The following is a 26,016-nucleotide window of genomic DNA, read 5'->3' on the forward strand; positions in this document are numbered from 1 at the left end:
CCTAATGGCTGTACGACATCGGCACAGGCCTAATGAGTTCCGACACACACCCAGAGTGGCCAGATTATTTTTTTCATTATCGGTAGCTTCTCAAAACTTTTATCGGTAGTTATCGGTAGGTCGACTTAAGAACCCGCATAAACGGGAACCATAAATTGACCTTACCTAAAATGGTTAAAAATTGTTTATAATCCCTGCTAAACTTTAACTGAAATGGTTATGTAACTTTACATGAACGTTTAATGATGAAGTTTCAACCTTATGTATTATGGTTTTTTGGAACTGGACCTTACAAATAATGGGTTGTTAAGAACCATTACCATTCCAAATTCTTGTTTTCTCCATACATTTTCAGAAAGAGAACTATATAAGAACGTTTTTACTTATGATTTGAGAACATTAATGGTAATGGTTATGGTAGTCAGTAAGGTCCATTAATGGTTTTGTATTATCGCTCAACTTTACGTGGAATATATCGTGAATTGGTAATCAGTAAATTATAGGCAACCAATTCGTGATATATTCCACATAAAGTTGATCGATGTTACAAAACCATTCGTGGACCTTACTGACTACCATAACCATTACCATTAAAGTTCTCAAACCATAATTTAAAAGGTTCTAATATAGTTCTCTTTCCGAAAATGTATGGAGAAAACAAGAATTTGGAACGGTAATGGTTCTTAACAACCCATTATTTGTAAGGTCCAGTTCCAAAAAACCATAATACATAAGGTTGAAACTTTATCATTAAACGTTCATGTAAAGTTCCATAACCATTTCAGTTAAAGTTTAGCAGGGATTATAAACAATTTTTAACCATTTTAGGTAAGGTCAATTTATGGTTCGCGTTTATGCGGGAAGGCTTTCCCGATACTTGAAACTTTTGTGAGCCGGGGGGGGGGATGACTCTGTGCTCCAGAACAATACACTGTCCTTCAGATCTTCTGCTTTAAACGTGTCGAAATCAATTTTTTAATTTATAATCTAAAAATCTGTGATTCTCGGTAGGAAAAGTGAAAAATCGGTAGTTTTGAACCTTTCGTCTGTGAATCGGTAGGCACCCCGAAAATCGGTAGGACTACCGATAAATCGGTAGGTCTGGCCACCCTGCACACACCCACGAGGCAATTTTCAATGCGTTTTTGCTGTCACAACAAGAAAGCAAACTCTTGCACGATATTCACAAACTACGATTTTAGTTTGTTTAGATTGCGTGCGTGCGACTGTTATTCAATCAAAAATGTTGAATTTCCATCAAAATCGTATTTTCTTTCGCTCACTAGTCACCAGTGCACGTCGATTCAATCAAGATGATCTTAAAAATCCGAAATTGTCCAATATCAAAGGCAAAATCGACAAGGACAAGGAGAAACTCCAGTGGCGCACACCTTACAGTGATCGTCCCGATTCCTTCCAGAGTGGCTTCAAGCTTTTCGAATCAAGCAACCGGAATTCGGAACTGATTGAAATGATGCAGCAGCCCATCGATCTGTCCCCGTCAGGGATCAAGAAGTGGTGGAACAGCCGTAAGGATGGAACGGAAGCGCATATGCAAAAGTTTATCCCGGAAAGACATGCCACTCTTGGCGAGGATCTGGCAACGGCACATTTCGTCGTGCACAGAGGTGGATCCGTAAGGTAAGAACTTACAACAACTTCTGCCTAAGCCATTACATTACTCTTTCCTTAATGAAGGTTCCGAGGTCAAAAGGAATGGATGAAGATGGACAAGGACGAGGACTACAATTTACCAAGACACTACATACCAAACTTAGTGCTAGAGGAAGTCAAGTGTGACAACATGAACCTGTTCTACGAAGGCCTGGAAAATATACGCCGGTTGCGTTATCTCAAGCATTTGTCGTTTGAAAATGTAGCCAAGTTTGACGATTGGTATTTGGATCGAGTCTCCGGCAACTCCTTCCCCGCATTGGAAGTGCTGAATCTGCGGGGAACGGCTGTCACTGATAGGGGGTTGCACTGCCTCTATCGGTTACCGAGTTTGAAACTGGTACTAGTGGATGATCCCGAAAAGAACATCATGTGGAAAATGATGGTGTCGCTACTTGACGAATGGAATCCAGAAATGGCAGTAAGAGCCTCCTAGTGTGATCAATATCTAGTCAAATAATGAATTATTTATAATTGAAAAATTAAATCAACCTGAATTATGAAAGAACATGGCCGTTCTATAGATTTCTGACTTATGAACCCTATTATCACCTTAGTTTTTTTTTTTGTGAGGAAAGATGATTGGAAGTTTGTTGTACCGTAAAACGGGGTATCTTTGATAGTATAATGTAAAGATTAAATTTATTCGCTGCACTTTTTACAAATTAGAAACATTAGTTCCATATTGTAGCTTAGGGTATTTCCGTTGATAGCGTATGTAGTTTTTATATAATATGTGTTACATATTTTAAACATATTAAAAAAAAACAATTTTCGTGTTTTTCACCTGTTTGAAAAAGCACTCAAACCATCACTTATGAAATGTATTTTTGATATTTCCATCACACATTCAATGTTGTATTCTTATTGCTTATGATGTTTTCTGATTATATACTCATTCAAAGTTTCATATTAAAGAACTAAATTGTTTGAGTTTCACCCAGTTTTTTCTACATTCATCGAGAATTATCAAAGTAACCCCAAATCAAAAAACTGAAGTTCGGTCACAAAACTAAAAAAAATCGTGCAAATGCTATAATTTCGAATTGACTATTGGATCTTCAGTACTTGTTTTGAAAATAAAAAAAAATTGAAAAACATTCATTGCTGTAAAAAATATTTAGAATATACTTTAAAAAAAACTATCAATGTTACCCTGTTCTACGGTACTTATTTTTAATTCAAAAATCTTTAAGTCTAAATTATAAGTCCAAGAGATTTTAAAACAGAGCGTTTACTACCTGGAAAATCTAGAATCTACAGCGAATTTTGTTTTACCTGAAAAAACTGGAATCCTCAATCATATGCGTTTATGCATAAAACATAGGAATAGAATATATTGAATTCGTCAGAAAACCTGCTCAGGAATTTGAAAATATGTTATAATACGAGGAACGATCGTTAGTGAGTTTTACTCTTTGAACATAATAATTCTGGAGTGGATTTATCTTCAGTAACAACATTAATTGAATTGTGTTTCCTAAGGTTCTGGAACAGGGATAATTTCTACAGATTTTAAGATTCATACTTTTTTAAAGCTTAGACCTAATGAAATCAAATTTTGAGAAATTTTCTAGAATCTGAAAAGAAAATAAATATTCAAACCACGAACACAAAATTAATTCCAAGATCACAAGTTTCAACTAAATTAAGGTGCAAGGTAATGAGAACTTCCAAAAATCTCTAGATTTTAAGGGAAATCAGAGGAAAATATCAAAGGATTCATTCTTACGAAAGCGAAATCTGAGGAACTCCATACTCCAGGTGAAAAGTAAGAGGATTGCCAACAAACATTGGAAGCAGAACAAGAGCTTATTCAGTCAAAAATTTGCTTCTTTAGCTAAAAAATAGCTTATTCAACCTTTAAACAGCTCAAATTGTTTGTTGGGTTCCAAGCAAATCCTGAGTAGGAATCAAAGTAAATAAACAATAGAATTCTGTGGAGCATTTCAAGGCAATTCAAAGAGAGTTCTGCCTGAATTCAACTGAAAGTGAATTCTAAGGAAAACTCGAAGGTACTTGTAAGTAGACTGAGGAAACTAGAATTACGATTTTCATAATATGTTTCCAAGTGACGAAGGAAAATCCAAAAGGAATTCTCAGAAGAATCCAATGAAAATTCTGATGATAATAATTATTCTTAAAACACTCTTAACAGTATTGTGAGCATTTTTGTCTATGAAATTTTAAGTCGTTTTGGTTTGTGAGAGGTATCGTACACAATATTTTTAGCTATTGTTATATATAGGTATCTATTGTAAATGAGAATTTAACAATATAAAATGGTGGTTGTTAGTTACCGTAACAAAAAAAAATGTTCTCGAACAAATTTGAACTCATTACAGAGCTCATTACAATAAATTGTAGTTTATTGTAATTTTATGTATTGTAGTTTATTGTAATTTTATGGTCATTTTTTATCCAAGTAGCTAAACAAAACCATTAATTCCAAACTTTTTTTCTCAAGAAAAATTTAATTTTAACCACCGCGTGTCCAGGTGGCACATTTCATTTGACATCGCGAGCCGATCCGTCACTCACTGCCAAACGAGCGTGCAACTCGGTGGAGCTCTCCCCGGTCGGTCACTCACTGTAGAAACTGTCACGATCAATCGTTTGATGCGCCACAACAAAACAGCGTAGTTTCGACAAAATTTAACTTTGTGGAAAAATCATACATTTTTCCATAGTTTTCTACCTTTAAAACTTACCATGAGTGTTAGTGACAACAGCGAAGACGGGCAACTGATCAGTCCGGACGGTTTGAGGTAGGTTTCGCTAGAATGCGTAATAGATGTTGCAAAAAAAAATTCCCCATCTTTTCCAGTGGCGGTGAAGAGGAAACGACAGATTCCTTGGACATCAAGCCGCCGCAGGCTACGGCTGTCGGTTACTATGCTAAGCGGAAGGAGAAAAAGTCCAAGCATTCCAAGGAACATTACCGTCATGCGACTACCGCAGGCCGAGACCACTATTCGGAATCGAGACGGGAAGGTTACAGAGGGCATCGGGAGCGGGAGCGCGATCGTTACCAGAAAGAAGTCAGGATGGAACGTACGCGAGAACGAGGCCACGAAAAAGAACGGTATCACTCGTCTTCCACGGGGCATCATTCCAGGGATAATCGGTACGAGTTGAACCCATTCTATGGGGAGATTCGAGAGACTTACCAGAGCAAAAAGGAGCGGGACCGGGAGTACTACGAGAAAGAACACGAAAAGCGCGAGAAGGACACAGAAAAACAGGATCCGGTTAAGCTGCTGGAAGATTTGAGGACGAGATTATTGCACAAGAAAAGCAAGTACGATTCTTCCAAGCAGCAGGAGGATCAGGTTCAACACGAAGGCGAAAGTAGGAAGGAGAAAAGCCACCGTCATCATCATCGTCACCGCGAACGAAAGGAACGCATCGAAACTGAATATGTTGAAATCATGGAAAGTCCGGAGCATAATGAGCAAGCTACAAAGGTTACACCGGAAGTTAAAGATAAAGAGCATGATGAACGGAGAGCAAAACTTTTGGAGGCAGAACGTCAGATGGCTCGCCGTAAGGAAGCTGCTAGAGATGAATTAGAAAGCAGACGGCTTATGAGGCGGGAGCGTAAGGGTTCAGATTCACCGGATGAAAGGAAATCGAAGAAACAATCGCTTTTAGAAAATGATGATACGATGGAAAGTGCAGGGGAAGAAAAGACGAAAACGACAAAGAAGAAGGCTAAAAGACATGCAAATTCCGATCATTCGGACAGGGAAATGAACTCCGAAGAGGAAGACGACGATACCAATTCGGACAGTTCATCCTCAAGCAGCGGCAATGATGACTCTCGCGATGTATCTGAAGATGAAGAGAAACCACCGGACAGTCCATTGTCGGTGGGCGACTTAGTCAAATCGGATAGAAGAGACAGAAGTGAATCACGATCTCGATCTGGCTCGAGGTATCGTTCAAGATCACGATCGACGCGTTCTCGATCCGGTTCCGGGTCGAGTAGAAGTCGATCCCGTAGTCCTCGTCGTCGCCACGAAAGCAGTCGCAGTGTATCGCCCAGGTCTGACCACGAAACTGGAGATGGGCCATCAAAGTCTGGAGATAAGGTCGAGCCGAAATCTCCACCAGTTGAGGTGGAAGAAGAGGAACGACTCCCACCATACTTTCCGGGAATTCAGGGGTGTCGCTCCGTGGAGGAATTTCAATGTCTCAATCGAATTGAAGAAGGCACCTACGGAGTGGTGTATCGTGCTAAGGATAAACGCACCGAAGAGATTGTCGCCTTGAAACGACTCAAGATGGAGAAGGAGAAGGAAGGCTTCCCGATTACTTCACTAAGAGAAATCAATACGCTGCTCAAAGGGCAACATCCAAACATCGTGACAGTGCGGGAAATCGTAGTTGGTAGTAATATGGATAAAATTTTCATAGTAATGGACTACGTTGAGCATGATTTAAAATCACTGATGGAAACTATGAAGCACAAGAAGCAAGTATTCCTCCCAGGTGAGGTCAAATGTTTGACCCAGCAATTGTTGCGTGCTGTAGCGCATCTTCACGACAACTGGATTCTTCATCGTGATCTAAAAACATCTAACCTCCTACTTTCGCATAAAGGCATTCTCAAGGTGGGTGACTTCGGTCTCGCTAGAGAGTACGGGTCTCCCTTGAAGGCATACACTTCGATCGTGGTAACTTTATGGTACCGGGCGCCAGAGCTGCTCCTCTGCTGTAAAGAATACTCTACCCCGATTGACATCTGGTCTGTCGGTTGCATTTTCGCCGAGTTCCTTGCTATGACCGCCCTCTTCCCAGGTAAAACAGAGCTCGATCAACTGAATCGCATTTTCAAAGAACTTGGCACACCGAACGAGAAAATCTGGCCCGGCTACAACCAACTTCCTGCCGTTCAAAAGATGACATTCACCGAATATCCCGTGTCGAATCTGCGGAAACGTTTCTCACACCAAACCAGCGAGTTGGGTATCTCGCTTCTGCAGGGACTGCTAACCTTCGATCCCAAACAGCGATTAACGGCGGAAGTGGCCCTCAAGCACAGCTACTTCAAAGAACTGCCGCTTCCCATCGATCCGGCAATGTTCCCGACATGGCCGGCCAAAAGTGAGCTGGGCCTGAAGAAGGCTCTCGCTTCCAGTCCCAAGCCACCGAGTGGAGGTGGCGAATTTAAGAAACTGGTAAGAATATGAACCGGAAGGACTGCTGATGGTTTTTTTTTACTAACGGAATTTTATTTACAGGGTGATGATCCTGTGGCTGAAAGCTCTGGTTTTCATTTGGGTGGAACCTACGCAGAATCACGGCAGATGGCCATGGGGCCTGGGTTTAGTTTGAAATTCTGATAAGACGAGTAATTTTCTGTTTTTCTTCGAGGGATGAGACTGTGGCTTCAAAAAAGGATCGAGGAGCATTGAATTGTTTCTCCAGCGTTTAGGATAATCCTAAACATGGTATGAAGATGGTGTCCCCCTTCTTTTTTTTATGAATGTTCTGTCAAGTTTACTAAGATCAATAAAGTAAGTTAATGTAATACTAGGTAAGAGAAAAAACCATGTGTGTTGAAATTGGTTTTTGAAACACAAGCTGTCAGTAACTGATAACATAAAAAAATGGTTGAAAACCATTGCCATATCGTTATCAATCATTATTAGAAATGGAAACACCAACCGTCTGGTACGATAAACCATCAGCAGACGGTGACAATGAACAATCAAGCACCGCAAGGAAAATTGTAAACGGTATTAGTGTCTGGTTGAAAATTAAAGGTGGTTTACAATTTTTTGTCGCGACAGCATTTGTTGGTTTGCTTTCTGCATTATCATGCTCTGATATTGGTACGAAAGTTCCTATCACGCTTATCAACATTAATTACTGGTTATTTAGAAGAACGAAACCTGCGTCTATATTATCACGCAATCGTGCATCGGAAAGCGGTAATCGTGAAGCTGATTTGCTGAAGGCTGTCTGCACATGATTGTGCAACGAAAAAAAAATAATAAAAGTTGGTAAACTATTCATAATTCTTAGAATTTTCACAACTATCAAATGTTAACTCACACAGTGTATACTAAAAATTTGTGGATATTCTTGAATTTTCAACTCAATCGATTGTATATTAAACTGACCCACAAAAATAAAAGTTCTAATTTTCCACGAGCCAACCTCTAGATGTATGCCTTTAGGTGAGAATTTTGTATGGGGATTTTGGATAAAATACATGAAAAATTGACACTCCTACACTCTAACTATGGTAAAAAAAGTTTCCCTATTCTCGATTTGATTCAGATTTTCAAAACATGTAGTTCAAACAATGAGTAACAACTTTGCTGAAGGCTTATGAATCCAGTTAGTTTTATTGAGATATTCGTATTTGAATGTATATGAGCATTTTGTATATTAAAATTTCATCCAAACCCCCTATATGAACATTACATCAAAAGCAAGTGTTACTTCAAAAACAGCTGAAACATTCAGAGAGTGGTTATCTCACCTACTGACACGAGTCTGGATGTTGGCATGTGGAAAATATCAACTTTTATTTTTTAGTGGTAATCTATAAAGCGTGTTAATCTATATAATTAGTGGTAATCTATATAAGCGTATATTGCAACAAAATACAGGCAGCTTATGTAACGTATCAACTGTAACGTAAGCTGCCTGTATGTTGTTGCAATATACGAACAAAAGGCACACATAAATTCATGAATTAATATCTCCATAATACTAACTTGAATCATGATGCTGTCTTGAGCAAAGTTGTTCCTTATTTAAGCTACATGTGCTGAAATTCTGAGCTTAAACGAGTTTGCTGATCCAGTTTATGCACAAAAGATTGAAGGGATGTTATCTCTCCATACATTTCGAAAAAAAAATCCCCATATAAACTTTAAGCCAAAAGCGCTAGCTCGTGTTACACCTACCTAGGGGCACAAATCTGGGGGTTGGCCCGTTGAAAAAAAAAATGATAAAGAAAATCTCCCATATAAATGTGGGCCAGTCTATTGTATATAATATTAAAGATCATGCCTGTCACAAAATTGGCTATTACATGAATTTAGATGTAGAATCAAATATTTTTTTATCAAATCGAATAATAAAAAAAAAAGAAAAATAGCCATCTACTATTTAATTTGAATTTTGAACACTACCGCCATCTGTTGAGCACAGTGCCTTCCACAGTGTAGTCAACAGATGGCGATAGTGCTTTATGGATGATGTTATACAATCAATAATATTTTTTCATTAAGAAGCATTTGTTATTATGCAACACGACTTTCTAGGACAGAAAAAAGTTTGATCACAGGGGGCGACCCCGGCGTAGTGGTTAACATCCAAACCTCTCACGCCAAAGTCACGAGTTCAAATCTCACCCCCGGACAAGTCACGAATGACCCAAGAGTGTTAAACTGACTATAATAAAAAAAAAAAAAAGTTTGATCACATTTGTTACTTTTCCAAGTGGCTTAGTAATAATCAATTTCAAATAAAAAAACTTTAAAATTTTTAAATCATAGACAACTTAGATTGATTTCCCTTGACTCATATTCAAACTAAGGAGTTGTAACTTGTGTTGTAACTATAGTTGCTATATTTATAGTCTGGCGGATAGAATTTCGATCTATAAAAAACCGGAATCAATTCAATATATTGTAGACCAACAATTGAAAAGGTACTATCAACTTTTATAAACAAAACGTTGATTATTCTTTCCTCTCCTATCGAACGCAAATTATCATCATCATCATCGCATAGGGAAAACTTGCCCCAACCAAAAGATGGTGTTAGTTTGCGCAGGCGAGCCTTGAGTCACGAGAAAAGGGTTTCCGAAGTTTTGTTCGCAATAGCTGATGTGCTCTTTTCGGTTGTTGGTCGTGATTTGCTCGATTGGTTACGCTATTTGACAGCTCAGTTGGTTTCCGAGATTTTAGCGACTATCCAGTTTTCCATGCTCGGTAATGGCGGCCTGTTTGTATGAATAAATGTATCCTTCACTGTGCTTTTTGACACTATCTGGATGTTCGAATTTCAACCCCTTCCCTTTCTCTCTCGCAGGAACAGAAGAAAATGAAACAACATACGCCCTCCAGTTAGTGTCAAAAAGCACAGTAAAGGATACATTTATTCATACAAACAGGCCGCCATTACCGAGCATGCAAAGCTGGATAGTTGTAACGTGCTATAAGCTGTTAACAAGATTCCAGAACAATTCAGTACTAACATTTGAAAACGGCGCAAAAGCCATTTGTAAACAAATGGTTTGTGGGCCCTTTACTCGCTACTCGAAGTACACCCACGCAAACCAACAGCATCGTCAGGAAGGGGAAGATTTCCCCTACCCGATGTAGCTGTTGTGTTGCGTGGGTGTACTTCGAGTAGCGAGTAAAGGGCCCACAAACCATTTGTTTACAAATGGCTTTTGCGCCGTTTTCAAATGTTAGTACTGAATTAACCACTTCATTCGAGCAGTTAAAATGACGTTTACTACCACTCGAACTTTGAAATAAAACATTATTTCAAGATTTTTTCTTCTAGAACCTCGAGAAAAGTATCCAACATTTGTGCGTTTCATAAAAAAAATAGAAATTAGTTGGTCCAGTTTTGTGAAATCGCTGGTAGAAAGTCACGCCAAAACTACTTGACAAAGTGGTCAATTGTGAAACATTGTTCTAGTATCATGAAAACTGCTTATAACACTATATAACCACAGACAAACAGACATAACTCATTGAATATTTCTCACTATAAAACATCGTCGCTAAAACATTACCGCCATCTGTTGAATACACAGTGGTGGGTAGTACGCTGAACAGATGGCGGTAGTGTGTAAACGTCAAACGCAAGGGAATTGACTATGCGCGCCACAGGTGGCGGTACTACCAACTACGATACTTTTAAATTGACCGTTAAATGCTTGTTCGATGAACAATTTGCAAGTGTTATGTCTGTTTGTCTGTGATATAACAGTTCTTTAAACTAATCGTGGCATAAAATTAAACCAGTTTTCATAATAAATTTGAAGGTTTATGTTTATTAGTGTTCTGTTATTCAACATTGCGAGGTTCTTTTCCCATAACATCTCAAACAATATTTATATTACATACTAAAAATTATCTCGGAATCCTTGGTTTTTATTAGTTAAGTAGGTTTCGATTTAACACATTTTAGTTTCATTTTTATACCTGTGTTGACTTTTTTACCTATGGGATGAGAACTTAAGGGGGTTAGTTCTTTAGTGGGAATGACACTGATGAATACTGCACATTTTAGTTGAAATACGTATCTGTCATGGATACTAAAATTAATTAAGTGGAATTAAAAGGAAGATAACCTTTTTTGCTGTTTTATATAAGCATTCCACTAGCAACCCAATTTCATTACTTCATTACTTTTTGGTACTTTTTTCTTACCGTGTAGAAATTCAATTCAAAGCTTCCTTTCTTAACTCCAAAGAAATCCCTTGGAATTCATTTCAGAATTTCTTAGGATTTTATCACAAAATTATCTTGGTCAGAGCTGCTTCACATTTTCCTCCATATTTTTAAGAAATCCTCTTCAGCATTTTTTGGAATTAACACCCAGAAAGACATTCAACCTTGAATCTCCGCATGTGTAAAACTCCGTAACCTTCATTTCAAATGAGATATTCAAAGGGCAATAAACATCAAGGTGGCGCAGTTTTCATTCAGCTGTCAACAGTAAGTATTCATCTAAGAGGAAGAGGAGACAACTGGCTTCTTACTCTTTTAGCTCTATCCCTATCTATATCTATCTCTATCTCTATCTTACGCACTTCAAATAGGCCAATCACGAAATCACGAAATGGAACCAACGGAATTAGGCTCAAACAAAAAAGTGAGTGTCCTTATTCTGTTGTAATTAACTTTATATGCATGTTCGAATTCAAATAATTGTTCAAATACTTTAAACATACCTGTCCAAAAATGATGCGTACCATATTTCAAAAAGAATCACAGTTTTGAAGCGAAAACACTGTTTTGTTTGTTAAGTGCTTGTTTACCATAATCACAAAGACAATAAAACTGGCAACTCTTCCATTTTCTCATACGAATGTTATGAGATAGGTACATTTGCGTCATCTACTGCTCAAAAGTAAATGCTTCGAACGAATCAAAGATTACATCCTCAGAGGAAAGGTTTGTGTATTTGCTTATTTTTCTATGCGTTGCTTCCACCTTCACTCAAGCGCAGCGCTATTGTATCTGTCGCTTGGATTCTGGGAAAGTTGCCAGTCTTCTTGATATGATGTCTTCGATAATCACTAGGCCACAGCTTAATACTTTTCAAGCTGAACATTGCATTAGGTCCTACGTAACATTGGCAGATTCTCTTCGTGGACTTTCTCTTTGTAACCTCACGGCCATGTAAAGACATTCCCAGGTAAACGAAGCTTTTACCGAAGACGCCAGAATCCAAGCGACAGATACAATGGTGCTACGCTTGAGTGAAGGTGGAAGCAACGCATAGAAAAAATAGCAAATACACAAACCCTTCTTCTGAGGATGTAATCTTTGCTATCAAATTCATTCGAAGCATTTACCTTTGAGCGGCAGATGACGCGATTGTACCCGTCTCATAGAGCTTTTTGGCGTTTAATCGGCGCACACTACTGCACCATTTAAATCGAACGAGTGCGAGCAAGAGGGAAACAGATTAGTGGGAAAACAAACCGATCATTCATCCATGTGTGATAGATAAAGAAAGACGATTAAACGTCGAAAAGGTCTATGGCGTTGGTATGAGAAAATTGAATTGTTGCCAGTCTTCTTGATTTGTTGTCTTCGCTTTTACCTAGCATCTAATTCTAATACGACAAACACAACAAGAAACGGTTATGTGCTCAAATTATTAACGAAAGAAGAAGTCGACGAAGAGAATCGATCAATGTTACTTAGGATCTAATGCAATGTTCAGCTTGTTTTATTTAGGAAAAGATTAAAAATTGAGTCTTCAAATAATTAAAGAGGCCTATTCTACGCCCCGCGAGTGAGGTAAGGTGAGTCGCTTTCCCTAGTGAGATGACAATAGTTTAAAACAGGCTTGTTCGGCTCATTACAGCTAAAATGCTATTTTTCGTTATTATGAAACAATGGGATACTATAATGATAGTTTTTATTTGTAAGATGCAAGAAGAGGTAGTAAAGTTTGTATATGACATATTTTGCTTTCAGAAGGTCACAACTAGCGATTTTATGATCGCTGATTGCTCGTTCATCGTTACAGCTGATCGCTGTTGTGACCCTCTGAAAGCTAAATTGACATATTTTATGTGTCATACACACACTTTACCTTCTGTTCTTACATCTTGTAAATAAGAATTCCCAACAACAAACAATTTGAGCTGATTAAAAGCCGAATAAGCTATTTTTTAGCTGTAGAAACATAATTTTGCCTGAATAAGCTCTTATTCAACTGTCAACGGAAAAGTCTTAGTATTCCTTCATCTGTTTTGAATATATATCTTGGTAATTAAAAAAGCTTATCTTGTGTCGATTCGAAGTTTAGCTGCAGTGATATTAAAAGTAACTGGTTGCAGTTGAGTACGATGGTAGCCATATATTTATTCCTTTGATACAAATATTAATTAAATCAAATAACTTGTAAAATGCAAATTATGAGCTGGGAATCAAAAAATGAAAAAAAAAATTAAAATCCTTTCCACCATCTAATCATTAAGAATGTCGAATCGGATGGAGTATCAGCATAGTATTCTACGCGTCCGATGAATCAACGACACCAAATCTATATTTAAGTTCGAACTTTTGTGAAAGTTATTTCTAAAGTCAAGTATTAATGTGAATTGATTTATCAGAATTAGTAGTAGAATTAGAGCTGTTTGAAGAATTAAACCCAGTCCTTCTGCGTGAGAGCCCCAGCACAAACCGTTGCGTCATCTGAGATATATTAAATTGAGCTGTTGTCCCGCCTACTGTTGGAGTTTTCAGTGCCAGCTGACTAACTTGATGAATTTTAAGTTGGTGTTTGCCCGCATGGTATTGCAATACACTTGTGGCGCAGTGGTTAGCAATTGTAGATCGCATGCCCGAATACACGGGTTCGAATCCAGGAAATTACTGTAAGTAAAAAATATATTATTTTATTAAATTTCATTGAGGTTTGCGTTTCTCTACCATCAAACCATAGAGGTAACTCTAAGACAAGTAGGTCCCGAAGAAACGTGCTCAACTTTTTGGCTCAGCTCTGGTACTATCCCAACTAACATTTTCAGCTTTGTAAGCCAACTTTTCCAGCGTTGTGCTGTAAAGTAGCTGAAAAGAAGCTGTAGATACAGCTACAAGCAAAAGCTAGCAAAATAGTTTTGGAGAGCGTTTACTCAACTTTCTCACAACCATTATTCAATTTGTCAGTCATACTGAATAACATCAGCCAACGCTAATGTCACTTCTATACACACACTAATCAACTTTCAACTTGTAGCTGCAAAACAAAGTTAACAAAGTGAATATATTACTCATTTGATGGCTTCTACACAACCAACCACTCTTGCTGAATAACATAAACATCAAAATTGCTTTTTCAACAACTAAACAACCTGTACTCAGCTTATAAACTGTGTTAGAGCAACTTCGGAAGCATTTTCACAGTCAACTAGGTTTATTTTTAGACGTGTGCAGTTTCACAGCTTTTACTCTGCTCTTTTGTAACTAGTCGAGAAAAGTGATTCATGTGCACTATTATAAAGCCTCTACTCAGCGATTTTGTTGTAGAAGGGAATGTTGATTTGTTTACACAAGTTCAAAGTGTTGGCGTAGCACAGTTGGTAGTGTCAAGGTTTGCCAATGAGGTCGTCTCGAGTTCGATTCCAGGTTCCGGTGCAGGGTAAATAATTTGGTGATGATTTGTAACTAATTTCGATTAATTTGATTCACAGCTAAAATAAACTCAATAAATTCCTTCATAAAAAAGCGTAAACAGTATTTAACCCGGCTTCAAGAGAAAGCTGTGTAGTGATTATTGGATAACCGGGAAAAGCTTGAATAAGCGCCTTTCAAGTTCACACACAACTAAACAGCAGGATAACAGCTGTATAGAAGCGTTAATGGATATGCAATAAGAGCTTCTCCCGACCGTTCCAACAGCCATAAGTAGCTGACTAAGTTCGCCAGATTTGCTTGTATAGAGGTTGAGTAAAGGTTTCCTCATATCGTATCCAGCTTTCCATGCTCGGTAATGGCGGCCTGTTTGTATGAATAAATGTATCCTTTACTGTGCTTTTTGACACTAACTGGAGGGCGTATGTTGTTCCATTTTCTTCTGTTCCTGCGAGAGTGAAATGGAAGGGGTTGAAATTCGAACATCCAGATAGTGTCAAAAAGCACAGTGAAGGATACATTTATTCATACAAACAGGCCGCCATTACCGAGCATGGAAAACTGGATAACGTTTGAATACAGCTTGAGACTGTATTAATGAAATGAGTAAAGCGTTTACATTGTGAAAATTGTTAGTTGGGATATTCGGTCCCAAGCTAATCGATTCACCCCTCGAAATATAGGAAAATCCACTAACCCCTCATTTTATCTGGGAAACTTTCATAGCGAATCAAAACAAACATTGTGTAGTACTAGAATTTATACTAGAATGTTAATTGTTTGCTTGGGACCAGTCAAGGCTAGTCAAGTAGTGAGCCAATTTAAAATCGATAGTTTAGTATTGATTATTGATCATACCTTGATGATTTTCTGAATAAAACAGACAACTTTACTACATTTAAGTAAAATTGTTTCGTACTTTTCGAGGCTACAGAAAACTTCTGCGGAAAACAAAACAAGCTGTCAAATGTCAAACGGTGAAAGTTCACAATAAGTTCCGTATGAACTTTTTAGTGACTTTCAAGTTAAGATAGGGTTCCATGAACTAATCAGAGACTTTGAAGTTCAAAAACAGACGAGAAAATAGGTCTTACGGAACTTGGCTACTCTGAAAACCATTTTTATGAATGAAATCAACACATCGAGTAAAATAATATGATATTCCACTTCGTTCACATAGAGCAATGGTATGTATCTCGGTTTCACAGGGGAGGACTCGAGTTCGAGACTTGCGGTAAGTAATTTAAAAACATGTAATTTAAATTAAATATTCGACCATATTTCAAACATTTAACTTCCGACGACGCAGCAGCTCATAATAAATTAGAAGAATTAGAAGGTAAGCAGCATTTCCCCTATATTTGTTTTCTATTTTGGTTTGATGATTTCATTCAAGTTTTCTTTTTGGGCTGAATAGCATTCCCTCCAACGGTTAAACGAACCATTTGTGAACTTTCAAGTTCTCTTTAAAAGTGAAACAGCATTCTGTTAGAAGCTTAAGGTGATACTCTAAGGAAGCCTTAGCGTGAAACTTCAAAGGCACAAATGTCAGCTTCCACAAAACATGCAAATTTGAAATTGCTACTCTCTGTTTGTAGTAGCACAGCAAACAAAGAGTAGCAATTTCAAATTTGTATGTTTTGTGGAAACTGACATATGTGCCTTTGAAGTATCACGCTAAGGTTTCCTTAGAGTATCACCTTAAGCATCGAATGTGAACTTGGAAGTACGGTTAATTACTTAAAAAGTAAGCTGAACAGAATTCTCTTCATAATCCTGCGATTAGCTGATTAAGCCAAAAAAGGGCTTTTATCCGTTGGTTGCTTGGGAATAGTCACCTCATGTGAGGTGACTCCCCGTGCAAATCAGAGTTGAAAATAATAGATAAGAAAGTAAAATTGATACTTACCCTTGGTATTTTTGAACGAAAGGTGTTGCGTACCATCTACGGTGAAGTACAAATGCAAGGAGGAGGTGAATGAACCGTGAATTGTACCAGCTGTAGGCCGGACCACCTATCGTCTACATTGCAAAAACTGGTCGACTACAGTGAGCTGAGCACGACGTAAGAATGTCCAACGATAGCCCGGTGAACATGGTTCTCGATAACAACGCGACTCAAAAGCGCCAGTCGCGTTGTTATCGAGAACCAAAGTTCAAAGTTTATATGGATTTTTTGATCAAAATGTATTTTAAAATTACTTACTCTTTCGGCCATTGAATTGGTTCATTATACTCAATTTTGCTAAGAATTTCAGAGCTTGCAACTCAAACAATAAGAAACAACTTCAAACTGCATTACGACTCAAGTGAGTGCTTTAGAGATATTTGCATTTGAATGTATCAATGTATGTACATATTGTGTTAGAACACAACTTTCTCAGGTCAACTAATTTCATATTTCAAACTTAAATCAATAAAATTTTACCAACTGAATTAACGCATTTTGATTTTCAGTGGTTTTAGGTTTGGTTCATAAAATTGGATTATGACATCGATTCTCAACGTTCTCCACCATGAGATCAAGCTCGTTCTACAGCGCGCTTTTAAATGTGCTTTCATTGAACTTGAGAATCGATTGATTTAAGGTTCTAAATCTGGCACGTAACTATGCCTTTGTTGCGTCATAAAAACGTGAACGCTTACACGTCTGATGAATGATACACGCTCTCTAGATAGCGTCAACGTCTGAAAATTCTACGATAAGATAAACATCTGTTCATTGAAGGGGTTTCATAATCTTCGCCGAGCCATAGTGACAATCATAGACTCACTTCCAGAAAAAAAAAGTATAAGTCAAAGTCACAATCCGCATATCAGTCACGTGTTTTGCGTGTTTCTGTCTGTTACTCAGCTGCTTGTCGGTTGTGTATGAAATATTTTCCTTATCAAGCTTACGAGTATTCATTCCTGTTCCGTCGTCTGCCTACGGTGACGACGTCGACGTTTCGTGAAGTCATCAAAGCATCTCAAGCCAGATAACCTTTCTCCGTTTCTCATTCCATGTCAAATGACGTACCTACCAAATAGAATACGCTGTTCCGTTAGGTTTGCCTTTTCATCTCTTTCTTCACCCTTATCCGGGGGCACCTTGCTGTGCTGTATCGGATGCCTAGCTGAGGGGATAATGGCTTTAAACAGTTATCTTCATCGGATTGCATGTTGAAGTAGCGCTAATTGGAGACGATAATTATCTGTCCCGCGGGAGGGACGAATGAATGGAAGTCAATAATTGAGGTGTAGAAAAACAATACTTTTTTTATTGCTCTCATTCTTCTGCTTCTTGGAATACCATAGAAGAGCCACAGTTACTGGTTGCTATCATTTGATGAATAAAACAATGCTAATTCACACACACGCGTACGTGCAGGCCTATTACAAAGTAGTTAGTGTCATTTTGTGTTGGTTCAACAAGGATACAGTTTTCAGAGTTATCTCTATAGCCACAACAGCTTCTTAACGCTAAAAATGGGTATTACGTAGTATTTAGTTCGCAGCGTTGAAGTAGTCTTTCGACTTTTGTGGGTCTGCGACCATGGTCTTGGAACCGGGCTTCCAGTTGGCCGGGCAGACCTCACCGTGTTCGTCGGTGAACTGGAATGCCTGGACCAGACGGAGGGTCTCATCGACGCTGCGTCCCACGGGCAGATCATTGACGGTCACTTGACGGAGATTCTGTTTGCCATCGATGACGAACAGGCCACGGAATGGGACACCGCTCTCCTCCTGCAAGACTCCGTAGTCACGGGAAATCTTCATCGACTTGTCGGCCAGCAGAGGGATTCGCAGCTCTCCGAGACCTCCCTGCTTGCGGGGAGTGTTGATCCAGGCCAGATGGGTGAAGTGGCTGTCGGTCGAGACTCCGATCACCTCGCAGCCAATCTTCCGGAACTCCTCGACGCGATCCGAGAAGGCGATGATCTCGGTCGGGCAGACAAAGGTGAAGTCCAACGGGTAGAAGAACAGAACCAGGTACTTGCCGGCATAGTCTTCTAGCTTGATTTCCTTGAAGGCACCGTTGACGACGGCGGTTCCCGAGAATTTCGGGGTTGGCTTCTGGAGCTCTGGGACTGGCATGGTGAGCTGTAAGGCAAGGGGAAAGGTAGATTAGTCCAAACATTCTAAACTTGCTGCTTTGGGGACATTCCTTGTTATTTGGAAATTGCTCGAGAAATAGTCACTATTTGATAGAATTCAGCTTAATGAAAGCATGTTTCGTATTTTTTTTTCTAATTTTTCTCAAGAATAAATCAGCAGCTTGCATTAGAATAGCGATTGTATTTAATGAAATTTGGGTAACTTTATAGAAAATTTTCCATTAGAGCCAACTCCTTCCAATTCGATATTGAAGGAATGATCGAGCCACGGAGGTAAATTTATTAAATTTCAACGGGAACAGCGATCTTAACTGACATAGCTAATCCCAAGCCATTAAAACTTCCTCAAAGTACCAAGGCAGCAAAATGCGTGTCGATTCATATTTGACATGGCTGGTTCTCAGCTATGCGATGACCCATCGTTATAATTAAGCCGCCAATCAAAATATATGGCTATCTAATTTTATTTTGAATACATTGAAACCCAATTGGACCTGTAGTTGGCCGGCCGGAACGGAAAACCCGGAAAAGTCCCGAGCAAAATGCGTGTCGATTCATGTTGACATAACTGGTTCTCATCAATTTGGTAACCACATCTTAAGATTGAGCGTAGACAACAAATCAAGAAGACTGGCAACTCTTCCATTTTCTCATACGAACGCTATGAGACAGGTACAATCGCGTCATCTGTCGCTCAAAGGTAAATGCTTTGAACGAATTTGATAGCAAAGATTACATCCTTAGAAGAAAGGTTTGTGTATTTGCTCATTTTTCTATGCGTTGCTTCCACCTTCACTCAAGCGCAGCGCTATTGTATCTGTCGCTTGGATTCTGGTAAAGTTGCCAGTCTTCTTGATATGATGTCTTTGGATTGAGCCACTACTTGAAAGGTATGACTATCTACTTTCAACTGGAACAGACAAGGAACCGATTGAAATTGTGGGTGGCCAATCGGAACGATAAAACCCGTGAAAGTTGGCTCTGTGGAAATTCGGATTCACCGGGAAAATGGTCAATTCCTGAAAGTAAACCTAGAGATCCGCAACTTTTTCTAAATTGCATACAATCAAGAGCATAGAGGAAATGTATCATAATCATATCGATTTTGCAACCAAGTGGCCAGAAAACGGTCCTCTGGATATCCGGAATCACCGAGAAACTAGTCAATTCCAGAAAGTAGACCTAGAGATCCGAGATTTTTTCTAACTTGCATATAATCATTACCATAGAGGAAATACGACAACAACATATCGATTCTGCTACCGAGTGGCCAGAATACGGTCCTCTAGATATCCGGAATCACCGGGAAAATAGTCAATTCTTAAAAGTAGACCTGGAGAACCGTGATTTTTTAGAAAATGTGAAGAACCCTTAGTTAAGAAGATACATCTCAATGCCATATTGATTTGGTCACCTGGTGGTTATTGAACACCCTTCAGGATATCCGGATTCACCGGGAAAATGGTCAATTCATGAAAGTAGGCCTAGTGCTGCGTGATTTTTTTTCTAAATTGCATACGATCATGAGCATAGAGGAAATATACCATCACCATATCGATTTGTGTGGCCAAAAAACGGTCCTCTGGATATCCGGAATCATGATGATTAAAAAGTAGACCTAGAGATCCGCGATTTTTTATAACTTGCATGTAGACCTTGAGATTCGTGATTTTTTAGAAAATATAAAGAACCCTCAGTTGGGAAAAGATAATTCAGTTCCATATTGATTCGATCCCCCGGTGGCCATAAAACGCTCTTCTGGATATCCGGATTCACCGGAAAATTTGTTATTTCCTAAAAGTAGTTCCAGACATCCACGATTTTTTTTTTTCTAAATTGCACCAAATCGATTCTACAACCAAATGGCCAGGAAACGGTCCTCTGGATATCCGGAAACACCAGGAAAATGACAATTCCTAAAAGTAGACCTAGATATCCGTGATTTTTTTTTTTTTCAAATTGCATACACTAATACAATTCCACACAGTTTTATTGTCGAATTTCCATGTGATTTTCATGTGCCCACACATAAACAGAATCTACCCAGAAGTACATATGAAATTTACGAGTCAAATGAACAGTATGTGTGGTTACACATGACTTTTATGTGTACACATACTAAGTATGTATCCGACACATAGATATCATTTGTTGATCAAATTGCAAAAATTCATGTGTGAGACACATAAAAACAATCTTTGAAATTTTATCAGTGTACAAGCATGAGCATAGAGGAAATATGCCATCATTATATCGATTTTGCTGCCGGATGGCCATAAAGTGCTCTTTTGGATATCCGGATTTACCAATTCCTGAAATTGGTCCTAGCGTTCCACGATTTTTTTTCTTAAATTGCATACAATAATGAGCTCAGAGGAAATATGACATCACATCACCATATCTATGCTACTTCCGACTGACCAGAAAACGTCATACGGCTACAACTTTCAAATCTATTTTCCAGGTATGTAATAATTAGGTTTTATCCCAGAAAGATATAGAGTAAATTACGGCTTCGGCAATACCTCAAATAAATTAAGTCCTTGAGCACAAATATTTTTCATGAGGATCCATCATGCTTCAGAGCAGATTGGCAAAAAATTAGCACTAATTAAGATTACAACTCCCCTTTGACGATAATAGGTTAAAGCATTTCTGAAGCCGCCATTTACCCTGATATCACTTGAAAATTTTGTATTATCTTACAAGAGAAGGTCCCCAGAAATCATCTGGACCTTGGCCAATAGATAGAATTTATGGTTATATGAACGAAAATAATAAATCGAATAAGTAGACTCCGAGTTACATCATTTAAAAAAAATGTCGAACTCATTTTAAGTTTATCGCTAGAAGAGTTAACGACACTTCACAGCCTCTTCTCCTCAGTTATATTGTGGATTTCATCATATTTTGCCTCAGGCTTGCAATTGCTCATTACAGCTAAAATGCTATTATTCGGAATTATGAAACTATGAGATACTATAATGATAGTTTTTATTTGTAAGAAGCAAGAATGGGTGGTAAAGTTTCTGTATGACATAGACAATTTGTCAATTTTGCTTTCAGAAGGTCACAACTAGCGAATTTATGATCGCTGATTGCTCGCTCATCGCGTTGCTCATCGTTACAGCTAATCGCTATTGTGACCCTCTGAAAGCTAAATTGACAGGTTTTATGTATTATACAAACAGTTTACCTTCTCTTCTTGCATCTTGTAAACAAGAATTATCATTGAAATATTTCATAGCTTCATAAATCCGAAAAAATAGCATTTTAGCTGTAATGAGCATTTGCAAGCTTGCTTATACCCCGTTCACATTACAGCGTATATCACGTGATATACGCTGTCTTGCAATGAGCACTCATACATCTAGTTTTCACTGGAAATCCTATGTATGAGTGGTTATTGCAAGACAGCCTATATTACGTGATATAGGCTGTAATGTGAACGGGGTATTAAAAGGACTGGAGAAGTTAATTGATTCAAAAAATGTACAGTCATTCTTTTCGTATTTACCGTTAAATGGAAAAACGGAAACTTGACTTCGTCACCGTACACCGGCAGTGTTAGCAGGAAAAGTTATTTATGGCATTTAATTCGAAACATCGCACTTTGAACAGCTATAACTTTTTTTTATGCAATCTAGGACGGAAAATCCTTCGGCAAAGTTGTTAGGCACCTCCTGAAATATACTTGCTAATTGCATGGTTCAAGCACAGACAAACAGACATAACACATTTAATATTTCTCACTGTAAAACATCGTCGCTAAAACATTACCGCCATCTGTTGAATACACTGTGGTGGGCAGTACGCTGAACAGATGGCGGTAGTGTGTAAACGTCAAACGAAAGGTAATTGACTGTGCGCGCCACAGGTGGCGGTACAGCCAACTAAGATACTTTTGAATTGACCGTTAAATGCTTGTTCGATGAACAACTTGCGAGTGCTATGTCTGTTTGTCTGTGGTTCAAGCAAAATTGTTGTCTCTAGGAATGAAAATACAAAAAAGTAGGTTTCCCCATACTTTCTTTGATAATTGGGTTCTTTAATTTTGAAAAATACATTGGTTTTTATATATCATCTGGAAGAGCTTCGTTTTCTGAGCACAGCGATATTTTTTTTCGAACCCACACACTTTCATCTCGATTTTTAAATCAAGATTTAAAGCAAAATAATAACTTCACTGTTTGACACTGAACTGACAAAATGACAGCTCGCTCCCAAACAAAGTGACACTGAGGGGCGCCAATAAGGTGATTTCTGCAAATGTAATAGTTCCAGTGTACCAAAATGGATGAAATTTTGGGTTTGGGTTCCATTTTAAATGCAGATTACGAATATGCATTTACCTCAATACCTTTAAAGAACCAAATTCAAGAATTTTGCGAATCACTGAAATGTTTTGACAGCCTAGCAATGAAAGTGTTGTTGTAGTTGGTCCCAACTTTCACTTTTTCCCGTTTCTTGGTCTCCATTGTAAGGGAACAAGTAGAAACTCCACATAATGGTTGTGGTCCAATGGATTGTTGAGATGCTCCAAACCTAGCTACCATGTCACCTTTCATTCCCTTAAATTCCGCGGTGACCAGGAACCCAGGTTTACTTGGTTTCGACAGGTCAATTTCTTAAGTGCCTTAGATTTTAAAGCATTTAATTTCTGCTCACTCTACACTAAGTTTAAAAACCAATCAGTTTAGTGCTGAAGTTTAGTTGTGAGAATCTGCGAGTCTACACAACATGATTAACGGACTAAGGCTTTGCTGGATTTGTTTTTCAAACATTTCAATCACAACCGCTGAAGCACATGGTTCTGATGTTTTCTTATTCTTACTGCGGAAAAGTGTTGTTTTTGTTCGATAGCCTTTACTGAATAGCCCTATTCTAGGTCAATTACTCCATCCCATTAAAGCATGATTATCGAATCTATTTCATAAACATCTGGTAGCGTGGCCCATTAGCGCTTTAAAGTTACTAATCAACAACAGAAAAAACGTGATTAAAAAATACCAAAAGGCTACCAGTAAAGGTCTAAAACCGGTTTCTGAATTCGAATCATTTGGCCCAACCAACCACTTCCAGACAACTAAACCAGAGCACTCTTGGATTGCATCTTGTTGCGTAATTCAACCGGCCTTCTCGGATGATGACGTTGTCCGTGGTAATGAAATTCAATTGATTCATAGCCTGCTGTGCCACTCGCCCGTTTCCATCCTATATCCACTCCACATGCATTAACTCTTGTATCGCTTCGCGACCAACCGGTGTATTTTAATATTATTCACGTTTAATCATCATGTAGCACGTTCAGTTCAAGTGGGTAAAGGAGGTAAAAAAAAAGTCGATGGGGGCTTTCCCTTTTCATTTTAGCCGGTTTTCCATATGATTTCGCCGGCATTGCGGCATTCAATGAAGAGAGATGATAGTGAACTACATATTTGCGTACCCTTGAACCGTGAGAACTGAGGTTTTAGCGCTCATGAGATTCTTATCACGATCACGATCGACTGCTTTAGAAAAACTCGTTCTCTAGAAAATTCGATAGATCGACAAACGTCGGCAGAGAGTGGGGAAAACAAACTGCAACGATTTAAAAAGGGTGACGTGTAGCAAAGCAACACCAGACCAGGCAAACAAAATGGCAACTACTCGCATCGAATAATAGAAACGAAAAACATGCCATTGTGAGCAAGATAATTACCACTTCCCACTTTTCGTGTGTCGGAATGGATTTATAATATCCATGAACATCCTGTCAAGCATAAGTCAAGTTCGTGCGTTTTAAAATACTCAAACGATAATAATCATCATCTCGTCACGTCCATGTTTTCAACCCAAAAGGCTTACATAAATCAAACTGAACTGTGCACTATACTCTCAGCAACCGATGGTTCAGTTGGCTGTGATGTATTCATGTGTGTTCCACCATGACAGGTATTGTCTGGGAGGTTATTGAAAGCAACACAGCAAGTACAAAAATCAATTGAATTCCTATGGTTTCCATCAGCCCAACACGAGAAAAGTTTCAGCCCCATGAAAAAGAAAAATGCCATGACCTAGCAGAAAATATTAAATCTTACCTGAGCTTCTTCTGCCTCTTGAGCTAAATAGGAAAGTAGCTGAGTTTTGGGTGGTGATTTGGAAAGCCGGCTTCCTTCTCACACACAGACGGTGGCACTATAATAATCTCTGCAGAGAGACGGACAAAAAACACACAATCCACGCGAGATCCAAGTAAGCACTTGTGAACGCTAGCAGATGACGGAAGATACTGACGATAGTCAACCGAAATTCGTGAGCTAAAAGAGACGGCGATCGATGCGCGCGAAGTGGCAGAAGCCGGCGGGGTGGTTGAGTTGAATGGGGTGTGGTGGATGGTGGATAGAAGCGCGTAGAACATAGAGGTACCGTAAGCGCGCGCACAGTAGTGGAAGGCACATGTGGAGCGATGGCGCGGAAAAGGGTTTACACGAACGGCAAACGATTGCTTCGTTCGGCGGCTGGTTGCACAAGCTATTGTACGGTAAAGAAAATCAATGCTTTTGCAATGGGTAATTTACCATACTGGAAGTTTTGTAGCGCATTTAACTTAAACCGTGTGGGTGTCTTCGACGCACTTATTCCTTGGCTCATAAGGAATAAGTGATGTGAATGTGTGATGTGAATGGAACCCACCATCAGTGCAAGGATTACCAATGTATACAGATACGTTTCCGGTTGTAAAGTTCTGCGTGATTGTTTGTTGCAGCAGGGTAAATCAGCTTCATTGAAGGCCTTTGGAAGACAAAATGACCAGATGGAAATCTGTAATCACGTGACAAGGGACTGGCAAATCCACGAACCCTCGTCCAGCCAACAAATCCTTTGATTCCCTTAGGCTACCCCCCTCTACTCCCCATCCCCAATCCATTATATAGTATAATGTTTTAAAATATATCTGCATCCGAATTTTAATTTAAGTAAACCATTCCTATTATTTTAGCTCTATTTCATTGATAAGATTAATTTTTATTGTTTTGTTTGGGTGCTTTAAGATCACGTTTTTTCACGAAATTCGTTTTAGTTTAGAAAAGATTAACAAGGAGGGGTTGACAAGATGGGTTATTTATGTATTATTATCAAAAACGAATTATTTCAATTAATTTACGTGTACCAACTTACTTACCTTTTGATGACGACAACTTATCGTACTTTGTGTGCCTGATAATGACGAACTAATTTTCCTATGTTCCAGTAATTTTACACATCAAGTAACAGTCAATGAAACGTCTTTAACTTCGTTCATAGATACTCATGGTTCATAAGGAATAAGTGCGCAGAAAACACCAAGACGATAACACGTAAAAGCGATTTAGCACTTTTGAGGAGTCCAGTTATAATGCAAAAAT

At 38.6% G+C, this 26,016-nt stretch overlaps 4 protein-coding genes across 4 annotated transcripts in view; 2 read left to right on the forward strand and 2 right to left on the reverse strand.

The window, feature by feature from the left end:
* LOC135708738 (golgin subfamily A member 6-like protein 22) overlaps positions 1 to 26,016 on the reverse strand; it is a 422,081-nt gene that overhangs the window by 278,875 nt on the left and 117,190 nt on the right. The window lies entirely within an intron of this gene.
* On the forward strand, positions 1,222 to 2,138 carry LOC135708770 (uncharacterized). Its single transcript, XM_065230912.1, has 2 exons — positions 1,222 to 1,641; positions 1,699 to 2,138. The coding sequence occupies exons 1-2, from the start codon at positions 1,244 to 1,246 to the stop codon at positions 2,108 to 2,110; spliced, it is 810 nt and encodes a 269-aa protein (XP_065086984.1). The 5' UTR covers positions 1,222 to 1,243; the 3' UTR covers positions 2,111 to 2,138.
* The window catches only part of Pitslre (pitslre), a 169,519-nt gene continuing 147,813 nt past the window's right edge, over positions 4,311 to 26,016 (forward strand). Inside the window, exons 1-3 of the mRNA XM_065230880.1 lie at positions 4,311 to 4,442; positions 4,502 to 6,857; positions 6,921 to 7,063. Coding sequence (XP_065086952.1) covers positions 4,387 to 4,442; positions 4,502 to 6,857; positions 6,921 to 7,022 — 2,514 coding nt within the window. The 5' untranslated portion in view covers positions 4,311 to 4,386 and the 3' untranslated portion in view covers positions 7,023 to 7,063. The remainder of the gene's footprint in view (positions 4,443 to 4,501; positions 6,858 to 6,920; positions 7,064 to 26,016) is intronic.
* On the reverse strand, positions 17,764 to 24,885 carry Prx2 (Peroxiredoxin 2). The gene is made up of 2 exons (XM_065230904.1): positions 24,709 to 24,885; positions 17,764 to 18,614 (listed from the first exon to the last, which is right to left on the reverse strand). Exon 2 carries the CDS (start codon positions 18,606 to 18,608, stop codon positions 18,018 to 18,020), a length of 591 nt encoding a protein of 196 aa, XP_065086976.1. The 5' UTR covers positions 18,609 to 18,614; positions 24,709 to 24,885; the 3' UTR covers positions 17,764 to 18,017.

This window comes from Ochlerotatus camptorhynchus, unplaced genomic scaffold (assembly GCF_037179485.1).
Source record: "Ochlerotatus camptorhynchus isolate MF236.1 unplaced genomic scaffold, CSIRO-AGI_Acam_v1.1 ptg000334l, whole genome shotgun sequence".
In the NCBI taxonomy this organism is placed as follows: Eukaryota; Metazoa; Arthropoda; class Insecta; order Diptera; family Culicidae; genus Ochlerotatus; species Ochlerotatus camptorhynchus.

Coding starts and splice junctions, on each gene's coding strand:
- LOC135708770 (XM_065230912.1), top strand. CDS start 1,244: ATGTTGAATTTCCATCAAAATCGTATTTTCTTTCGCTCACTAGTCACC. Junction 1,642..1,698: donor CACAGAGGTGGATCCGTAAG/GTAAGAACTTAC, acceptor TCCTTAATGAAG/GTTCCGAGGTCAAAAGGAAT.
- Prx2 (XM_065230904.1), bottom strand. CDS start 18,608: ATGCCAGTCCCAGAGCTCCAGAAGCCAACCCCGAAATTCTCGGGAACC.